The sequence below is a fragment of the Psammomys obesus genome, unplaced genomic scaffold (genome assembly GCF_907164565.1).
Source record: "Psammomys obesus unplaced genomic scaffold, mPsaObe1.curated_primary_1811, whole genome shotgun sequence".
Taxonomy (NCBI): domain Eukaryota; kingdom Metazoa; phylum Chordata; class Mammalia; order Rodentia; family Muridae; genus Psammomys; species Psammomys obesus.
In genome coordinates this window covers 22,606,328-22,625,203 of record NW_026596051.1, presented here as the reverse complement: position 1 = coordinate 22,625,203, position 18,876 = coordinate 22,606,328, and the positions used below count along the sequence as shown (strand labels likewise).

Below are 18,876 nucleotides of genomic sequence, written 5' to 3'. Positions count from 1 at the left end.
GAAAGTCTGTGGAGCTGGGTTTCAAAGACAAACTCTTAACTCCCAAACCTTCCCACTGTGAGTGCCAGGATTCATCCACCTTATTTCTAAAAAAGTTTCCTGTTAATGCCAATATGTTTCAAATGCCTTGTCTAAGTAAAAATAAATAATAGTTTAAATGTACAAAGCACAAGTCAGTCATTTTGTATTCGCATTCTGAAAGAATGAAAGACAAGAATCCTAATGATCTTTCTTGACAGGTGCCATCATACTTGATCTGAAGATATTGAAATTATAGTAAGAAATAATAAGAGGCCTCCAACAGTTACGTCAAAAACATCATCTGTGGATAAATGATATGGCTTTTAGATGAGCAAGATAACAAAACAGGTGTCCTTTGTTTACAGTAGATTCATTATGGATAAATTGAAGTCCGAATCAGAGAAAATTGAGGAACTATCTAATTTTGTAGCACCCAGATTGATAATCATAACAAAGGCATATTGAACTTAAATGGCATTTAAATTTTGTTGTTTTTTAAAGTATGATTCATGATTCATGGTTTGTGTTTGTTTATGTGTGTGTGTGTGTGTGTGTGTGTGTGTGTGTGTGTGTGTGAGTGTGTGTGTGTGTGTGTGTGTATATATATATATATACGTAGGAAGAGAGGTCAAAGAATGTTGTTCCACTAATTGCCACAGATTTATTCAGAAAAAAACGATACGGTCACTATGAAATCTGTGCCTGCTGTAATGCTAGGCCTTGGTTATTTTAATTCCAACTTCCATCTTGAGTTCCTCATGGATACGGTTGTGTCTTTAAAAAGCTCGCTCTCTCTCTCTCTTTCTCTTTCTGTTTTGCTTGGTTTTGCTCTCGCTCTGTGTGTATCTGTGTCTGACTCTGTCTCTCTTTTACTGTGAATTCATTTGTGTCTATGATATGTATGTATGTGATGTCTCTGTGTGTGGGCACACATGCAGATGTGTTCAGTTCTACACATGCCAAAAGAAGTATGCTGAGGTCAGCGCACCGCCTAAGGTGTAGAATCTTGTCTTCCCCCTTGTTTCAGACAGGGTCTCTCTCTCTCTCTCTCTCTCTCTCTCTCTCTCTCCTCTGTTGTTGTTCATAGTTGTGTATGCCAGGCCACCTAGCCTTTGAGCTCCTTCGAAGTCTTCCTCCCATTGCACTGTTAGAGCACTAGTCTGCACATGACAACGCAAAGGTTTCCATGGGTTCTCGGGATTCAAAGAGGTCAACTTGCATGCCAAGTGTTTCATGCACAGAGCAATCTCTCCAGCATATAGTTGTGTCCGTGGCATTGTTCCCTCTCTGGTTCAGTCATGGTAGTTGGCAATATAGCTAAGTTGTGTTGTTAACATAGGATTTTTTCAATTTTACTATGCTGAGAATGCGATATGCACTCAGCAGAAATTGTTGTTCCTGAGCCAACAATGCTTGGCACCATTCTCTCTTGGGATGTTAGGCAGCTCTCTGCTCTACCTCACACTCAGGTGAGGTCACCAGGGAAACTGCCAACATACTGTGGTGTACGTTGCTGCTCAGCCGGGATATTCTATAGGCTATATGTATTCGGTGTTTTTCTGACTTATGGTAGTTTTGATTTGTAGGCATGTGTCGGGGAAGCTCTACTGTCAGTGTAGAAGCATGCATATAAAATACACAGTTTTCACTTTCTTACATGTTTTTGAGGTAGGATCTCACTATGCAGTCCAGTCCTTCTGCCTTTGTTTCCTAAAAATTAGGAGTTCAGACATGTGTCACCATGCCTGGCCTAAATACTTGTTTTTAAATGTCTACGATAAATCAAGCACCCGTGTGTGTGTGTGTGTGTGTGTGTGTGTACATATATATGCTTGTAATTACATATGTACATATATACATACACACACATACATATATATATATATAATCTCAGAGCAGAAATTTCCAAGAATTTTCAGTAATATTCCTTAAGTTGGAATCTATTCGATAAAGTGACCTTGCAGGAATTAAAAATCAGAATGTAGTGATTGTTCTCCTCTTGGGGACACTGTGAATCTCCAAACTCCTGAAGCTTCATCTCTATCAATACTCAACAAAAGCATGTGAGCTCCACAGCAAACGCTAGGTGAGAGCTTACACATGCCTACCTCCGTTTTCTGCTCCAAACAACCTAGAGTGGATGCCCTGTTAAGGATTCTGCAAAGGAAACCCCATGTCTCCCCCATCACTGAGCCTAGGCATCACCTCCCTTTCAGGAATTCTCTGCCTCTCTCCAATTCTCTCTCATCTGAGCCTCTTATTTACATGACGCCCTTCCTGTTCACTAAGAAACTTTGCTATTAGCCCTTTATGTGTAACTTTTATGTTAGATGTAACTCTTTAAGCACAATGAGTTGATTGTTCTGTGCCTCCAGACTTCTGTGCATGCTCAGAAACCTTACAGAAGCCACTGCATAACAGCGAGAGTGCACCTGAAGGCAAACTGTGGATCTTAGGCATCAGAATGTACAGGTTTCCTTTGCTCTCCATCTTTTTTTTTTTTTTACCTTCTCCTGATTTGACAACAAATATTCATGTATTACATTAATAAAAACCCAGGGTATCTCACGTAAAAACCCATAGTCAAGTCTGGAAAAATGACCCGAGCATCAGGTCATTCCAGTTCCTGGACTTGAATGATATCTGCCAGAGTTGAAGCAGCTACCTCTTTAGACAGGCCATGTGCACAGCTTGCTTGCCACAGCCCCTAATCGCCAGCTGACTTCCTCTGTGAGGTCACATGCCTGGATCCAGTAGACAGTCCTGTGCTTACACAGCAGAAGGGCTTCCAGCAAAGAGCTTAGTTCTGCCATCATGCCCCTGAGGACTTGTGTGCTAGTGAGGCTGCTCCAAGCAGATGCTATGAACAGGCAGCCATTGATTGCTCACCATCCTGGGGAATGAGACCTCAAGATGAAGTGCTGAAGGACTTGGTTCTTTATGTCTTTCTTCCTGGCCTACAGACAGCTTCCTTCTTCCTTGTCTTACACACACTGAACACAGAGAGAACTCTTCGTCTCCTCTCCTCTAAAGGACATCTGTCATTTCAGATTGGGACCCCAACTGTATTATCTCACCTAAACCAAATCACTCCTCAAAGACTCTGAACTGCAAGTACAATCATATTGAGCAACAGTGCTTCAAAGTATAAATATTGAAAAGATGTGGATGTTCATTCCTTTAAAGATGGCTTAAGAAACGAGACACAACCACTTCTGACCGTTGTCTCAGTGGAGGAAGAATTTGCTTTGCTTTACACATATTTGTTTATATCTGTAAACTTCTCTGGTCTCTCTTGCCCAACACCATATAGGCACAGATACATAGTGTAGTCTGTGTTCACAGACATGGGGTTTGTGAATGCCAGGCTGCCCTACCCTTTATAGCTTCTTTGTGCATGACTTTGGAGTTCTTGTTCTTTGTCTATCTCAGTTTATCTTTCTGTGAGATGGTGACATATGATGACAGGTAAGCATCTTGGTACATGGCCATTGTGCCTCCCATACTGCTTGTGTCTTGGCATTTCTGGGAAATTACACAGCACTCTTGAGTGCTCGCCACATGTGGCATGATGAATGAGCCTTTGGCCTACCCAGGAAGGTTCCTGCAGCTCAGAAAGCAGCTGTCTGAGGTTGAGTTACAGCTGCAGCAAGAGTACTGCAGCATCATCCAGTTCCAGTCCCCAATCTGCTGGCAGGGCCCTATTTCCACTCAGCTACATGGTAATAGAAAAGGCCCTGTCCGCCCTCCTGTCACACGGCTCTGCTGTGTGCTGCCTATGCCAGTGTGTTTCTGTGTCTAATGAAGGATTTATTTAGGTCATTGCTGCCTTCTGTGCCCAACAACGGCACACGAAGCACACTGAGAAGGAACACTGCCTCCCTTCCTTCTCCAGGGCTGCAGCAACTGGCCCATGCTGTTCCACTCTTGTTGGGGGCAGACGGGGTCTTAACAAGGCCCTACTCTGTGCTGCCCTCAAAAACAGAGCCTGATCCTATCTCTTTGTCACACTGTCCTTTCTTCCTTGAGCTTCTGTCTGGTTGAGTCACTGCAGCAGTTTGGCTCACGAGAAAATGCATTTGACTAATTGTCATCCCCAGGTCCTATTTATACCATGCAGCATTTTTAGGGATAAAAATAGCTACAGTGATTTGAAGGCTGGCCATATGAACTATGCAATAAAACAGTGTCCTAAGAGCCCCATCCATACTGTTTTATTTAATCCTTACAATACAAATATAAGGTTAAAGCTCTTGAGAGTTTCAGGGTTTCAGGCCTTTCCTGCAGGTTTTAAATTACAGAATTTAGAGAGGAACCTAAGCTTTGGCTGGAAATCTTTTGTTAATTCCAACTTTTTGTTATCTTCTTTCTCGGATAACTCCACCTCTGTGGCCAGACTTATTTCTCTTTGTTGTCCACCAGGATTGTTCTTAATCCTGGGTTTAAAAACAAGCTATGTTCATTCCAGTGAAAAGAAAATGGGAAACAAAGGACAGCCCCTTCACAGGCCAAAGCAGTGAGAATTGTAGTGGTCATTAAGATTCCAGGCCTGTTCCATGGACTTGTCAGTAAGACAGCGTCCCTGAGAATTTAAGGATCTAAAAATTCGTACCTTCCCCGAACTTTTAAAGGACCGTTTTCCTCATTTACTAGACCCCAAAAGGTTGCCATGTAGACTCCACTTGGACATCCGTAGTACTTCAGATAGATTGTGATGGACAGCATGGACTGCTGGGCGAAAAGCTTCAGTCACTTCCTTCTAACACCTCCTCAGGGTCCTTGTGTTCTGGTCTTCTACCTTGAGGGGAGGAAGCTGTTGTGTTTCTTGTCTTCCACGACACTGTGGAGGGAAATAGGATTCTCTGATCCTGGAAGGGCAGCATGATGCCTTCCTGTCCTTGCCAAGATATCCTCTACCCCCACCACAGTCCTCTCCAGCAGTGTTCATTATCCAGGTAAACTTTTGTAGATTTGGAACCTTCCAGAATTATGGAGGATTCCAGGAAACTCAGAGAGCTCACAGAGGAACTGGATTCCAAGAGTATGAATCACTTTGAAGGGAACTTGGGCCCACTTTTACTTGTTTTCCTGAGACAGTAAATGTACTCTGAGAACACTTATTAGCATTATGTGAGCTGTCCTTTGGTCCTTTCTACCCTGAACCCTTCTTACTTCATCCTACCTCACAGCAATTATCATAATTCCAAACAAAACTGAATGTCAATGTTGGCTGAAGAGTGTCATGTAAAGGAAATTTCAAGAAAATAAATATTTATGGAGGTCTTGAAATACCCATGTCCTTTCACATGCTGACAGGCACAGACTGAATCTGTTTCCTATTCCTTGCCTTCCAAGACGTCGTGCCAAGGATGGAAATTTGACACCACAGCAACAGACTTTTAAATCATTTTGCAAAGATAAAAGTGAAGACATTTTTGATTCTTCAGGATGAACAAATAACCTGATGCTTTCAATTGCCCAGTTTAGTTGCATTAAAAAAAAAAAAATGACAGTTCTGCTGTTCAAACTGTCTCCACTCAGGTTTCAGTACATTCTAGAAAATTAAATCACTCATCACCATGGGAGACTTGAAAGAAGCAGTTTTTGCACAGCAGTTTATTAGAGTCAGTGCCTTCTCCCATCTTCTCTGGCTTTTTTAGGAGTTTCTGCCTCTTCCTGGCATGTGCTTCTACTGTCAGCAGAGAAGCTTCCTGTCCAAGGTTGAGGACAACAACATGAGGGCTTTGGGGAAGGACCCTGCAGTTTAATTTATTGCTTCCTCTTTCTATGGCCTTGAAGGAATTGTTCAACCTTAATGACATACTTCCATAAGTGCCATGGAGAGAGAAGCAAGACACTGATGTTTGTTGAGGACCTACTGCTTGCTAGACACTCACTGTGTTGTATCTTTAGCAAGAGTAATGATTTAATACTGATCGGCCACATACACAGTGGACTTAGGCCCATTTTGTAGAATTTGTATTGGATTGGCTCTGAGACTCAGGCCACTCAGCAAAGTGTTCTGAGTCCTGTGTTTAAGACTAAGGAACTGGGCATGGGATTTGAGGCTCATGGCCCTTTACTAGTTTTCCACATAAGACTTGCCTCTGTCACGTGTTTGTGAATCTCAGGCTTCTCTCAGACATATTCTGCTAATTCCATCTGCCCTAGTTCAAGAAGTAGTCCCAGCCATTTCCTGCTACCTGGTTTCTTTCACACGTCAATCTTAATGCTGCTTTCTCAGGGCCCCTCTCATCTGTCTGCCACAACACCTACTCCCTGATAGCCATGGTCCCATATATCTTCCTAGAGAGCAGAGGGGTGGTACACTAGTCCTTAAAAGATAATACGCTTTCCAAGGACTACTCACCTACAAGGATTCTTATTTGGACCTGTCTAATAACCAGAGATTCCTTGCTTTTTCATCATTCTCTAACACCCATTCATTGCTTAAAACTATGAAATGAGATGAGAACAACCACTCTCTGCTTAGATGCCTGCTGTCTGGCACACAGAGGTTGCTTAGCAAATAACCTCTTCCCCCCCCCCTTTTTCTTTGAATTTTATTTTTTTCTTATCAGTTACATTTTATTAACTCTGTATCCCAGCGGTGTCCCGATCCCTCCTCCCCTCCCAGTCCCTCCCTCCCTCCTTCCCTCCCAGTCCCTCCCTCCCTTCCTCATTTCCACTGTGCCCCTTGCCAAGTCCACTGATAGGGGGGACCTCCTCCCCATTCATCTGATCCTGTTTTATCAGGTATCTTCAGGACTGGCTGCAAAGCTCTCCTCTGTGGCCTAACAGGACTGCTCCTCCCTTGGGGGGTGGGGAGGCCAAAGAGCCAGTCATTGAGTTCCTGTTAGAAATAGTCCTTGTTCCCCTCACTATGGGAAACCAATTGGTTACTGAGCTACCACAGGCAACATCTGAGCAGACGTTCTAGGTTATATTCATACATGGTCCTTGGTTGCATGTCAGTCTCAGAAAAGACCCTGTGCCCAGATATATTTGGTCCTTGTGGAGCTCCTATCCTTTCCTCATCAGACTAACTCCCCTTCTTTCTTATGATTCCCTGTACTCTGCCAAAGGTTTGGTCATGAGTCTTTGCTTTGAAAACATGCTAGTTAGAGTCTTTCAAATGCGCTCAGTAGACTCCTGTCATATGTTCAATGCACATCCCATCTGTCTTTCTAAACGAGGATTGATAATCTTACCCCATGGCCGCTCTCTTGATTATCTTTTTTAGGTATATAGATTTCATTATGTTTATCATATCTTATAGGTCTATATAAGTGAATATATACCGTGTTTGTCTTTCTCCTTCTGGGATATTTCACTCAGGATGATCTTTTATAGATCCCACCATTTGCCTGCAAATTTCATGATTTCCTCCTTTTTGATTGCTGAATAGTATTCCATTGTGTAAAAATACCACAATTTCTGTACCCATTTCTCCGTTGATGGACATCTGTGTTGTTTCCAGGTTCTGGCTATTACAAATAAAGCTGCTATAAACATGGTTGAGCAAATATCCCTTTTGTGTACTTGAGCAAACTTTGGGTATATACCTAGCAGTGGTATAGCTGGGTCTTGAGGAAGCACTATTCCTAATTGTCTTAGAAAGCACCAGATAGATTTCCAGAGTGGTTGTATCAGTTTACATTCCCACCAGCAGTGGAGGAGGGTTCCCCTTTCTCCACAACCTCTCCAGCATGTGTTGTCCCTTGAGTTTTTCATCTTGGCCATTCTGATGGGTGTAAGGTGAAATCTCAGGGTTGTTTTGATTTGCATTTCCCTGATGGCTAATGAGGATGAGCATTTTTCTCCACAACCTCTCCAGCATGTGTTGTCCCTTGAGTTTTTCATCTTGGCCATTCTGATGGGTGTAAGGTGATATCTCAGGGTCATTTTGATTTGCATTTCCCTGATGGCTAATGAGGATGAGCATTTCTTTAAGTGTTTCTCTGCCATTCGATATTCCTCTGTCGAGAATTCTCTGTTTAGCTCTGTTCCCCATTTTTTAATTGGATTACTTGCTTTGCTGCTTTTCAGCTTCTTTAGTTCTTTGTATATACTCGATATTAGTCCTCTGTCAGATAAAGGGTTGGTGATGATTCTTTCCCAATCTGTAGGCAGGCGTTTTGTTTTGATGACAGTGTCCTTTGCTTTACAGAAGCTTTTCAGTTTCATGAGGTCCCATTTATTGATTGTTGCTCTTAGAGCCTGTGCTGTTGGTGTTCTGTTCAGGAAGTTGTCTCCTGTGTCAATGAGTTCTAGGCTGTTCCCCACTTTTTCTTCTAACAGATTTAGAGTATCTGGTTTTATGTTGAGGTCTTTGATCCACTTGGACTTTAGTTTTGTGCAGGGTGATAAATATAGCTCTATTTTCATTTTTCTGCATGTGGACATCCAGTTGGACCAGCACCATTTGTTGAAGATGCTGTCTTTTTTCCATTGAATGGTTTTGGCTTCTTTGTCAAAAGTCAAGTATTCATAGGCATGTGGGTTTATTTCTGGGTCTTCTATGAGGTTCCATTGATCCTCCTTTCTGTTTTTATGCCAATACCATGCAGTTTTTATTACTATTGCTCTGTAGTACAACTTGAGATCGGAGATAGAGATACCTCCAGATGATCTGTTGTTGTACAGGATTGTTTTGGTGATTCTGGGTTTTTTGTTTCTCCATATGAAGCTGAGAATCTTTTTTTCAAGGTCTGTAAAGAATTGAGTTGGTATTTTGATGGGAATTGCATTGAATCTGTAGATTGCTTTTGGCAGGATGGCCATTTTCACAATGTTAATTCCCCCCTCTCTTTTGTTAAATTCCAAAGTGTTTCACCCTAGAGGAAATGCTTGCTTTGAACAAGTTGTGTGCTCATGTTAGGTGGCAGGACTGTGAAGGTATCGTGAAGATGGAGGCACATGGGCCTCACTGTTTCTCACATTAAATATTCCGCTTATTTTCTCTGATGGTGAATATGTCCTACTGGCGAGACTGCAAGGGTGTATTAGAGTTAATTATATTTGGAGTCTGAGTCATAATGTGAATTATGTAATAAGAAAACTTAAGGAGAAAATTCTGAAGGGTATTTCATAGCTACCCCTGCTTTTTAATTAATATGTTTTCTAGACTCCTGGGTGAGCTTGCCTCATCATGGAAGAATATGAAGCCCCCCTTCAACATCTGGCTTCCTCTTGGCTCTCTAGGAAAAGACGTTGCATTTTGGCAGTCTTTCCAAAGAATAGGCTGTTAAGTTTCACTTTTTGCTAAATTAAAATCTGTTCACAGTAACTTATAGCCATTGGCCTTATTGGCCCCTGCATTTGACAAGTTCATGGAGTAAATAGGTCTCTGCCCCCTACAATGTGCCAGAAATAATGCTATTATCTGGAGCGAGCATCTGAGGAAGACAAGTCACTGCCAAGAGACTCAGTGGTATGCATGACGGGGTGGAGAGGTGGATGGCATATGTGATTTGGTACAATGGACGGTGACTTTAAAATGAGATAAAGTGAAAACCATTGAGGGAATGCTGGCATTTGAGATAAAATCTGAACAGCAAGAATGGAACAGCTTCACAAAGCCTGGCATGCAGTATTCTGCAAACGGGAATCTGTGACTGCCAAGCGCAAAGCGAGGATGAACTGGATGGTCTATGAGCAATAAAGAAGCTAGTGTAGTTAGAGTTTGGCAAAAGTAAGAAACTGAAGCCCAAGAGGTGTATAGATCCCATGCTAAGGGTGTCCCAGCCTGCACAATTTGGACTGAATTCAAAGGACAATGGAGGCCACCATCTGGGAGAGCTGTGGACTCTTGGCTTCTCATACGTGGTATTCAGCACTGTCAGGGGATCGGGGCAGGAGCAGAGGACAAAGAGACTTGTAGGTTTCTGAGTCTTAGTTTGTAATCTCAGCACACAGAAAAATGGTCTGATTAAAGGAGAAGTGGATGACTTCCCTCTTGGAACTCATAATCCATCTATAAAAGATGAGGGTTGATTTGGTCATCCTCGGCAGTCTGAGTCTTCATAGAAATTTTGTCCTCCATTTGAGGTATGACTACACAAAAGGACCTCAAACCAAAAGGCCTGTTAGATACACATGTTTTGGTTAAGAATCCAACCAAGGAGCTGGAAAGCCAGTAGCTCAGTGATTAAGAGCACTTCCTGCTCTTTCCAAGCACCCAGGTTTGATTCCCAGAACCCACACTAATCCCAGGCACTGTGAGGTAGTGAGAGGCACAGCAAGGCCTTGGGTCTCTTTGCTCAGACTCCATTTGAATGCTAGCCCTGCTCGCTTTTTCCTGATGAGCCCCTGATTCCTTCAAGCCCAGCTTTCCAACAGCAATGATACCTGTCTTGAGGGCTCATCACCAAGACTGCAGGCACGCTATGTATGAAGCTGCCAGCCCAGAGTCTGGTGCCAATGGAAGCTGGGGCTGCTGTCAATGCGCTTGCCAGGGTGCCTGGCCTTAGGTCCAGGTGCTGTGGAACAGTCTGCGTCTGTGCCCTTGACAGCTCCAAGCATTCAGATAACCCTCTGTGTTCAAGGTCGCCTGGTTTACTTCCTGTGGGAGAATAATGAAGTTATCAACAGATAGAATATGAATGTATTTATGTCACCTGCAAGTTCAGGCTTGCCTGTCTTCTTCCTTTCCTGCACAAGAACTTTTCCTCTGTGAGTGGGGAGGGTACCTCTCTATGAAGGTGTCAAGTGGAGAACTACAGCTTTCACAGGCCTCTGTCCTTCCCCACCTCAGTTGTCCTCAGCTACACAGGGCCTGCAAATGAACTGCTGTTGTCAGAAACACACACACTGACTAATCAAGGCTTATTGCAAAATACTGAAAAATTGCTAATTAATTTCATTTCATGATTTTATTCTGGAACAATGACACTCTGTATACATTGAGTCATGTAAAATGGATTTCTCTCATGTGGCTTCTAGGAAAATTTAAAGTTCAAAAATGGCTCATTTCTGGTAGGTAATTCTCTCTGGTACACACTTCTTCATTCATGTTCCAAAAATATCATTTGGTAGAATCTTATTTCACAGATGATCAGACTGAGACAAAGTGGCAAAATCACTTTGACTAAACTCAAAACTAGAGTCAGGGCTTCTGGCCCAAAGGCTGCACAGATCCTATTGACTATCTACTGCCTAAAAGCAATAAATGAGTTTAACACAATGCCTAATGTACTGTGTGTATTTGACATCTAGAATTGGGAGCTGAGGGGTTGTCATAGCTGAATGTATTGCACTGGGTCTTTGTTTTGTAACACCTACCCCAGCACTATCATTGTTATATATCAAGATCACCTGTTTGGGAGACAATTACAATAACACCCAGGCCACTAGACTGGAACTCAGCGGCTGAAAGTTTCAGTCCAGCGTTTTCATCTGGCTATAGCCAACTCATCTCAGGCTCTCCTCATGTGTGAAATGAAAGGCAAAGACTGAAGGACTTTTTTCCTTGTTGTATGAAAACCCATTGTCAAGGTCAGGATGGCCCAGAGACTGTTTTCAGGTTTACGTGAACTTGTACATGTTTCTCTTTCCTGTGAGTAAAGGACCAAGTAATATATTTTTTTTTGTCTTGTAGAAATGTCTTTTGATCTTCTTTTTTTTAATTTTTATTTTTTTAACATTAGTTACAGTTTGTTAACTTTGTATCCCTACTGTGTCCCACTCTCTCTTTCCCTCCCAATCCCACCCCCCCATCTCTTCCCTGCCCCTTTCCAAGTCCACTGATAAGGGAGAACCTCCTCCCCTTACATCTGATACTGGTTAATCAGGTGTCTTCAGGACTGGCTGCAAAGTCTTCCTCTGTGGCCTAGCAAGGCTGCTAGGACCAAGTAATTTTGGTTGTGCCAATGGTGGTCTGAAATACTAAAGCACAAGAAACTTAAGGCTATCATGTGCATATCTGTTATATACATAAATGAGTTAACATAGCCCCGTGATATTCCATATATTTATATATGTAATGTGCACAAATATATATGTATACATTTTAGATATACATATCCATAGCTATAAACGTATGCACTTTATATATTTATGCATATATGTATGTGTACATCATAAACATATACCATATATACCATATAATATATAACATGTAATAAATATATGATATATATATAGTATGTGTGTGTGTTGTGTATGCAGTCAGTTTTACCTGTAAACCACCAATATCTATAGAATGAAAAATATCTAGACATAAATAAGTTCATTCTTAGAAAGCAGAAATAAGCAAGGAGTTTTTGAATGCCTAAGCATCCATTTTTCTTTTATTTTTGTTGTTATAATTACATCAATTCTCCTTTCTATTTTCTCCTTCTAAAACCTTGCTCTCTTTCAAATTCATGGTCTCTTTTTCCATTAATTGTTGTTGTATTCTTATGTATATATGTATATACATGTAAATAATCATATATAAAATATATATATTTATATTTATATGTCCCTAAATATAACCTGTCCAGTCTATATAATGTTATTGTTGCTTTGTTTGTCTGTTTGCTTGTTTTCAGGGCTAACCATTTGGTTTTGGATAACCAATTGGCCTGTTTTACCTGCTGTTAACGTTTCAGACAAACTGTGTTTAGTGCTTTCTCTGCTTTCTGCTGGTAATTCTCTGTTAAGAAGAACTCTCAGGCCTGTTCTGTGGCGACCAAATTGCTTCAAACTAAAACAGAGACAAAGCATGAGCAGCCAAATAATACAGAATTCAGCTGAAGCCTGTACTTCTGCTACATGAGCAGTGAATGTTAGCTGTTCCTCAGTCCTGAATCTAAAGGCAGAGCTCTAAAGATGCCAGCAGTTGCCACCACACACAGCAAGACACTCTAGCATGTCAGAGTTAGTGCCCTCCGTGCCTCACCTGTGCTTCACTCTTCCACCCTGACCTTTTGTGCATACCACCTTCAAATGTGTTACAGGCAGGAATAAATAGCTCATTGGCTCCATCCAGTTGAACAGTGGAGAAGAAAACAAAATTTTGGTGAAGCTTCCTGAATTCTTTCATTGAGAAAAGCAATCTTATCACATTGCATTAACCCTCTTTGCCAAACCAACCCAACCCACACTGCTTAGTCACACCTACCACTAACACTTTTCCCCCAAGGCCTGCCTCACTGACCTCAAGTCTCTTATTGCAGTGTTCCATGGCCCATACATCCATCTTCTTGTGTGTTTGGTTCTGTAGAGCCTTCTGTCTGCTTCAATGGTCAAGATTTTTGCTTTGGTTTTAGTTTACTTTTTTAGTTGTCAATGTATGTTTATGAATGTTTGTTTGTATACGTATGTATGTACACCACAAGAGTGTCTGGTGACTGCAGAAATCAGAAGAGGGCTTCAGATGCCATGGAAGTGGAGTTGCACTGCATTTCTAGCAGCTGGTGCTAGAAATGAAACTGGGTCCTCTGGAAGAGACGCAAGAACTTTTAACTTCTGATCTATCCTCCCGAAGAGGCCAGTGCTCATGTTTTTAATATACACTTTTCAAACTACATAACTTGGTGTCTGAGGGAAACAGATCAACTAGCATGACCACAAAATTGGAAGCCCTGGATTTGCTCTTTGGCCATGCATTCTGGTCAAGTACATGATAAGCTTGGTGTAAAGAAGAGCCAAACATTTCACTGACTGGAGAAACCCAATAATACTCATGCTGGGACTTCTCCAACCTTTTGGGAATGACCAAAACAAGTTAGCGCCTCTACTTCTTTGTGGGAGAATTACAAACATGGCTCCTTGTTTCCACTCTTCAGAGCAGCATCCATGGCTTGTCATACATTTGAGTGCCTACATCTAGGATAGCAGTTGATGGCCCAGAAGAACTTTATCCCGACAGGTGATGCAGATCAGAGAAGTAGAGGAATGAAGGGAGAAAATTTCTTAGCATAAAGGTCTCCATTTAGAGCTTTTAATTCGGGCCCTGAGTTTTGAAATGAATTATGACTTTTTTATGTCCTTACATTTTAAGACTGTCAACTGTAAATTGATGGTGACGGTAGCCCTCATTCTCTATGCCATACTGTGTGGTTGTGGTGACATGAGCTCTGCCAGCTTATAAGAAATATTGCTTTGTGCCCAAGAAAGCTTTGTGCTCTTCCAGTAATGTTGTGTTTTTAATCCCATTAAGCACATTTCAGTGTCTTTCTGATACTAAGACTTTCCAAATGTTTTAGGCAAATGAGTAAACATCTCTCCATATAATATCAACCTACCATACATCCCCAGCCTGTGTCAGCATCCTGCGGCCTGCAGTCAGTGTACACATAATGGCTTTTGCCTAACTCAACAAACCACCACCCCCCAAACCCAGTGACTGAACCATTACCGTTGGTTCTTGCCCATGAGCCAGGGTGGTTGTCCTTCCTCCAACACAGTCCTGTGGCTGACCAGATCTGTTCTTATTGCAAGGGCGTAGCTACAGGGATAAATATGTGAGGCAGAGATAGGTTCACCATAGTGTCACATAGGCCTGTATACTGTTGCCCAGACCCAAAGCTGGGAAGCACATTGTCCAAGATGAGGCGGCACCCAGAGTCTGATGCTGGGGGTAGCACTGAACTACTCATATACTCCTCCACGTAGGCCTATCCACCCCAGGAATAGAAACCCCTGGTGAGAGATGTGGGGTACAGATGTCAACCTGCTTCTCTATCACCAGAGCCTCTTTCAGAGGCTGACAGGAGCGAGAGATTTCTCAGTTGCTTTCTGGAGTCTAAAGGCTGTTTCTACTTCTGCTCTTTTTACCAGGGTCTGGTAGTCAACAACTAATCGGGAAAGCCCCCTTTCCTTTTCCCTTTCCCAACTGCACAACCAAATATACAGATTATTTGAAAAGTAACAATTAATATGGAAAAGACTTAGAAAGATAGCTGGGCAATCAAGAGCACGTAATGCTCTTGCAGAAGTCCTGAATTCACTTCCTAACACTGCAGGGTGGCTCCCAACTGCCTGCAATTCTAACCTGAAGGGCATCATAGGCCTCTGTTTCTGCTGACTCCTGCACTCATGAGCTCAACACACACACACACACACACACACACACACACACACACACATGCACACACATGAAGACTTAAAGCTGAGCTAAATCTTAAAACAGAGAGTAATTTTTAATACTACATGGGAATTATTTGACAACAAAACTTTTGTGTCCATAACAAAGTTTTATTTAAACAGAGCCACACCCTTGCCTCTGTCTATTGTCGCTGGCTGCTTCACTTCTATAAAGTGCAGTTGGAATCTGAGTTGCCATGGAAACCATATGTCCCACAAAGCCTAAAATATTTATGTTCTGGCCTTTTACAGAAAATGTCTGCTACCCCTCCTTTATAGAATAAAGAGATAGTTTGGATGAGGTGAAGGCAGGACTCACTGACTATTGATTACTTCCATGTTTGCTTGGGGTTAACAGTTTATTTCTTTCCTCCCTAGTAATTGGAAACTGGATATACTCATGTTCCAGTAATCAGGAGGCATCCCTGCCGCACTTCATGATCCAGGGGCGTGAGGCTCTGTGAAGTTCCTGAGGTGTACAGCATGACCTTGCTGCTCCTCGGTGCGGTGCTGCTGGTGGCCCAGCCCCAGCTCGTGCCTTCCCACCCGGCTGTTCCTGGCCCGGGCCCCAGACAGCAGGAACTTCTGAGGAAGGTGGGTAGCCTGCCGGAGGACACCCGAGAAGGTGCAGCAGCCAATGGTTCCACACAGCAGCTACCACAGACCATCATCATCGGGGTACGAAAGGGTGGTACCCGCGCGCTGCTAGAGATGCTCAGCCTCCATCCTGATGTGGCCGCAGCTGAGAATGAGGTCCATTTTTTTGACTGGGAGGAACATTATAGCCAAGGCCTGGGCTGGTACCTCACCCAGATGCCTTTCTCCTCCCCGCATCAGCTCACGGTGGAGAAGACTCCTGCCTATTTCACTTCGCCCAAAGTGCCTGAGAGAATCCACAGCATGAACCCTGCCATCCGCCTGCTGCTCATCCTGAGAGACCCATCGGAGCGCGTGCTGTCCGACTATACCCAGGTGTTGTACAACCACCTTCAGAAGCACAAGCCCTACCGACCCATCGAGGATCTCCTAATGCGGGACAGCCGGCTCAACTTGGACTACAAGGCTCTCAACCGCAGCCTGTACCACGCACACATGCTGAACTGGCTGCGTTTTTTCCCACTGGGCCACATCCACATCGTGGATGGTGACCGCCTCATCAGAGACCCTTTCCCTGAGATCCAGAAGGTCGAAAGGTTCCTGAAGCTGTCACCGCAGATCAACGCCTCGAACTTCTACTTTAACAAAACCAAGGGCTTCTACTGCCTGCGGGACAGTGGCAAGGACCGCTGCTTACACGAGTCCAAAGGCCGGGCGCACCCCCAAGTGGATCCCAAGCTACTGGATAAACTGCACGAATATTTTCATGAGCCAAATAAGAAATTCTTTGAGCTAGTAGGCAGAACATTTGACTGGCATTAATTTGCCGTCAGTTAGTCTCGGAACTTTTCCTGTTGTAACTTCTGGTGTACATCTGAAGTGGGGGGGAGGAGAAAATTTTAAAAAGACATTTAAGCTATAATTTATTTGTAAAACCCACAAATGACTTCTGTACAGTATTAGATTCACAGTTGCCATATATAGTAGTTATATTTTTCTACTTGTTAAACGGAGGGCGTTTTGTATTGTTTTTTCATGGTTGTTAACATTGTGTATATGTCTCTATAATATGAAGGAACTTAACTATTGCACTGAAAAAAAAAAGATTTTTTTCTGGAGACGTCTTTTTTTTTTAATATAATTAACCTGCCTCCAATTCAAAATAGCTCTCTGTTTGCACCCTCCTTGTCAAATCTATATTCTTTTTCTGCTTAAAAAAAATATTGTTATTATCGACCTCTCCTCTCCTTTCTGGTTTTGTTCTTTTAAATTTAATGTCTTGCTGTGGTCGTCAGATTTGGATTTTCCTTGCACTTTAAACTTCCTCCTCGCTGAGAGTCTATTATTTTTGGAAGTGGCAGTTGTATACATTCTTGAGTCAGCCCGCCTGTGGGTTTAACCCCTGTAGCCTGTGCATGGGTTTGACCATTGCCAGCTGCGTATACATTTAACCCTTGACAGCCAGCATGTAGATTTAAGTCATGTGAATTTTAAGTGAAGAAGATGGTGCTGAGGATGGAAACGGGTATGATAACTGGAAAGTGGTTCTCTAAGATCCAATTTTGTCTCAGAGGATATTTGCAGATACCTCTGGTCTCAGCAATGAGCAAAACCCATAATAAACAAGATTACATCCTTGGATTTCAGAATGATCTTGGGCGATAAACTTTGCCTTTGGGGGCAATTGGCCTCTGAAAAGCTAATTGAGAGAAGTCTTAATTATGCAAGGTCTCTTTGTGTGTGTGTCCATACTGTAGCTTTTATGAAGAGAAGAGTAAGGAATTCCTGCTCTCTCAGGAATTTGTTTTCTGAAATATCGTTATGCACTTATGGCCTTCTATTTCATACTCATAGAAATATCAAGATGGTATGCATCAAAATCAGCTCCAACTTTAGAGTCCTAAAAGGAAAAGAAAACTAAAATTCCTAAGGACTAAAGTTAAAATTTCAAAAAATAAATCACAACCGAAACCTGTGCACCTGTGCACTTAAATGGGGGTTTCACTTCTCCCTAGAAGTGCCACATAGCAGAGGCTGGTCACAAAATCCAGCTGTAATCCTCTGCATTGTCAAATATAAATGTCAATCGTCCTTTTCTATTTTTTATGGTGTTTTTTGTTTGTTTTTTGTTTTCTTACGTTTTGTTTTTTGAGACAGGGTTTCTCTGTGTAGTCTTGGTCATCCTACACTCACTTTGTGGACCAGGCTGGTCTTGAATCACAGAGATCTGCCTCTGCCACCTGTCTCTACTTCCCCAAGTGCTGTGATTAAAAGCTTGTGCCCCCATGCCTGGCCGCTGTCAATCATCCTCATACAATTAAATAGACTAGATATTTTCCATAAGAAAGTAAAGTGCTATCATTACAGTGGGAGAGAATGGAAGCCAGAAGAACAAATCCATTTCCTGACAGTTTGTTTTGAAGGAATGAAACACAAATAGACATCATTGATTAGCTTCTCTATCTAAGAGCACTCTGGAACTTCCTCTGAGCAAATTCAAGATAAAGGGGTTGCTCTGACAAGTTCAAAGAATAGAAAATAGACCCCAAAACACAAGAGAAGGTCACATTGGCTATCAGGCTTGGAGTCCAGTTGCAGCAAAAGCACAAGTGATCCGCTATTTCTTTATTTACTTCCTCCCAGCTCTATGTGAACTCTAAAGGAAAGCTCAAACTCAGAGGTCGTGTTTTTCAGACTTAACCTGACATGTTTTTCCTGGTGTCAAAAGTCTTCCACTCAAAGATCTGTGTTTGAGCCAGAGGAAGGGCAAGGGGAAACCAATATTTTTCTTAGCAATCTTCTTAGGAAAATGAGTCACCATAGTTGTGTTTAGCAGGCTCAGCCTGGTCTGACTTTATCTTGGCCCACACCCCATTTCTTGCTAGACCCTGACAGCAAAGAGGATGCACTCCTCTTCAAAACCCATTAGGATTGTCATTCAGCCACTGTCTCCTCCAAAAGAGAAACAGAAATATTAAAGGCAGATTTCCGTAGACTGTGATATGCAGAGTGCTTCCCTCTGAAGTGTGTCCTTGTGTCTTCTATGATATTCAACCTGAAGAATAAGAGGGACCAGAAAGATTAAATCAAGTTTCCAAACCTGCCGAGGAATGGAGTGGCTAAAGGAAATCTCAAGTGAGGATCTTTGGTGTCCAAGAAGACGCTTGGGTAGAGCTGATATGGTTG

General features: G+C 42.5%; 1 protein-coding gene across 1 annotated transcript in view; it reads left to right on the top strand.

Moving 5' to 3' along the window:
• Hs3st1 (heparan sulfate-glucosamine 3-sulfotransferase 1) overlaps positions 1 to 16,808 on the top strand; it is a 32,543-nt gene extending 15,735 nt beyond the window's left edge. Inside the window, exon 2 of the mRNA XM_055624009.1 lies at positions 15,472 to 16,808. Within this exon, the coding sequence (XP_055479984.1) occupies positions 15,577 to 16,512 (936 nt within the window). The 5' untranslated portion in view covers positions 15,472 to 15,576 and the 3' untranslated portion in view covers positions 16,513 to 16,808. The remainder of the gene's footprint in view (positions 1 to 15,471) is intronic.
• Positions 16,809 to 18,876: the final 2,068 nt, after the last annotated feature.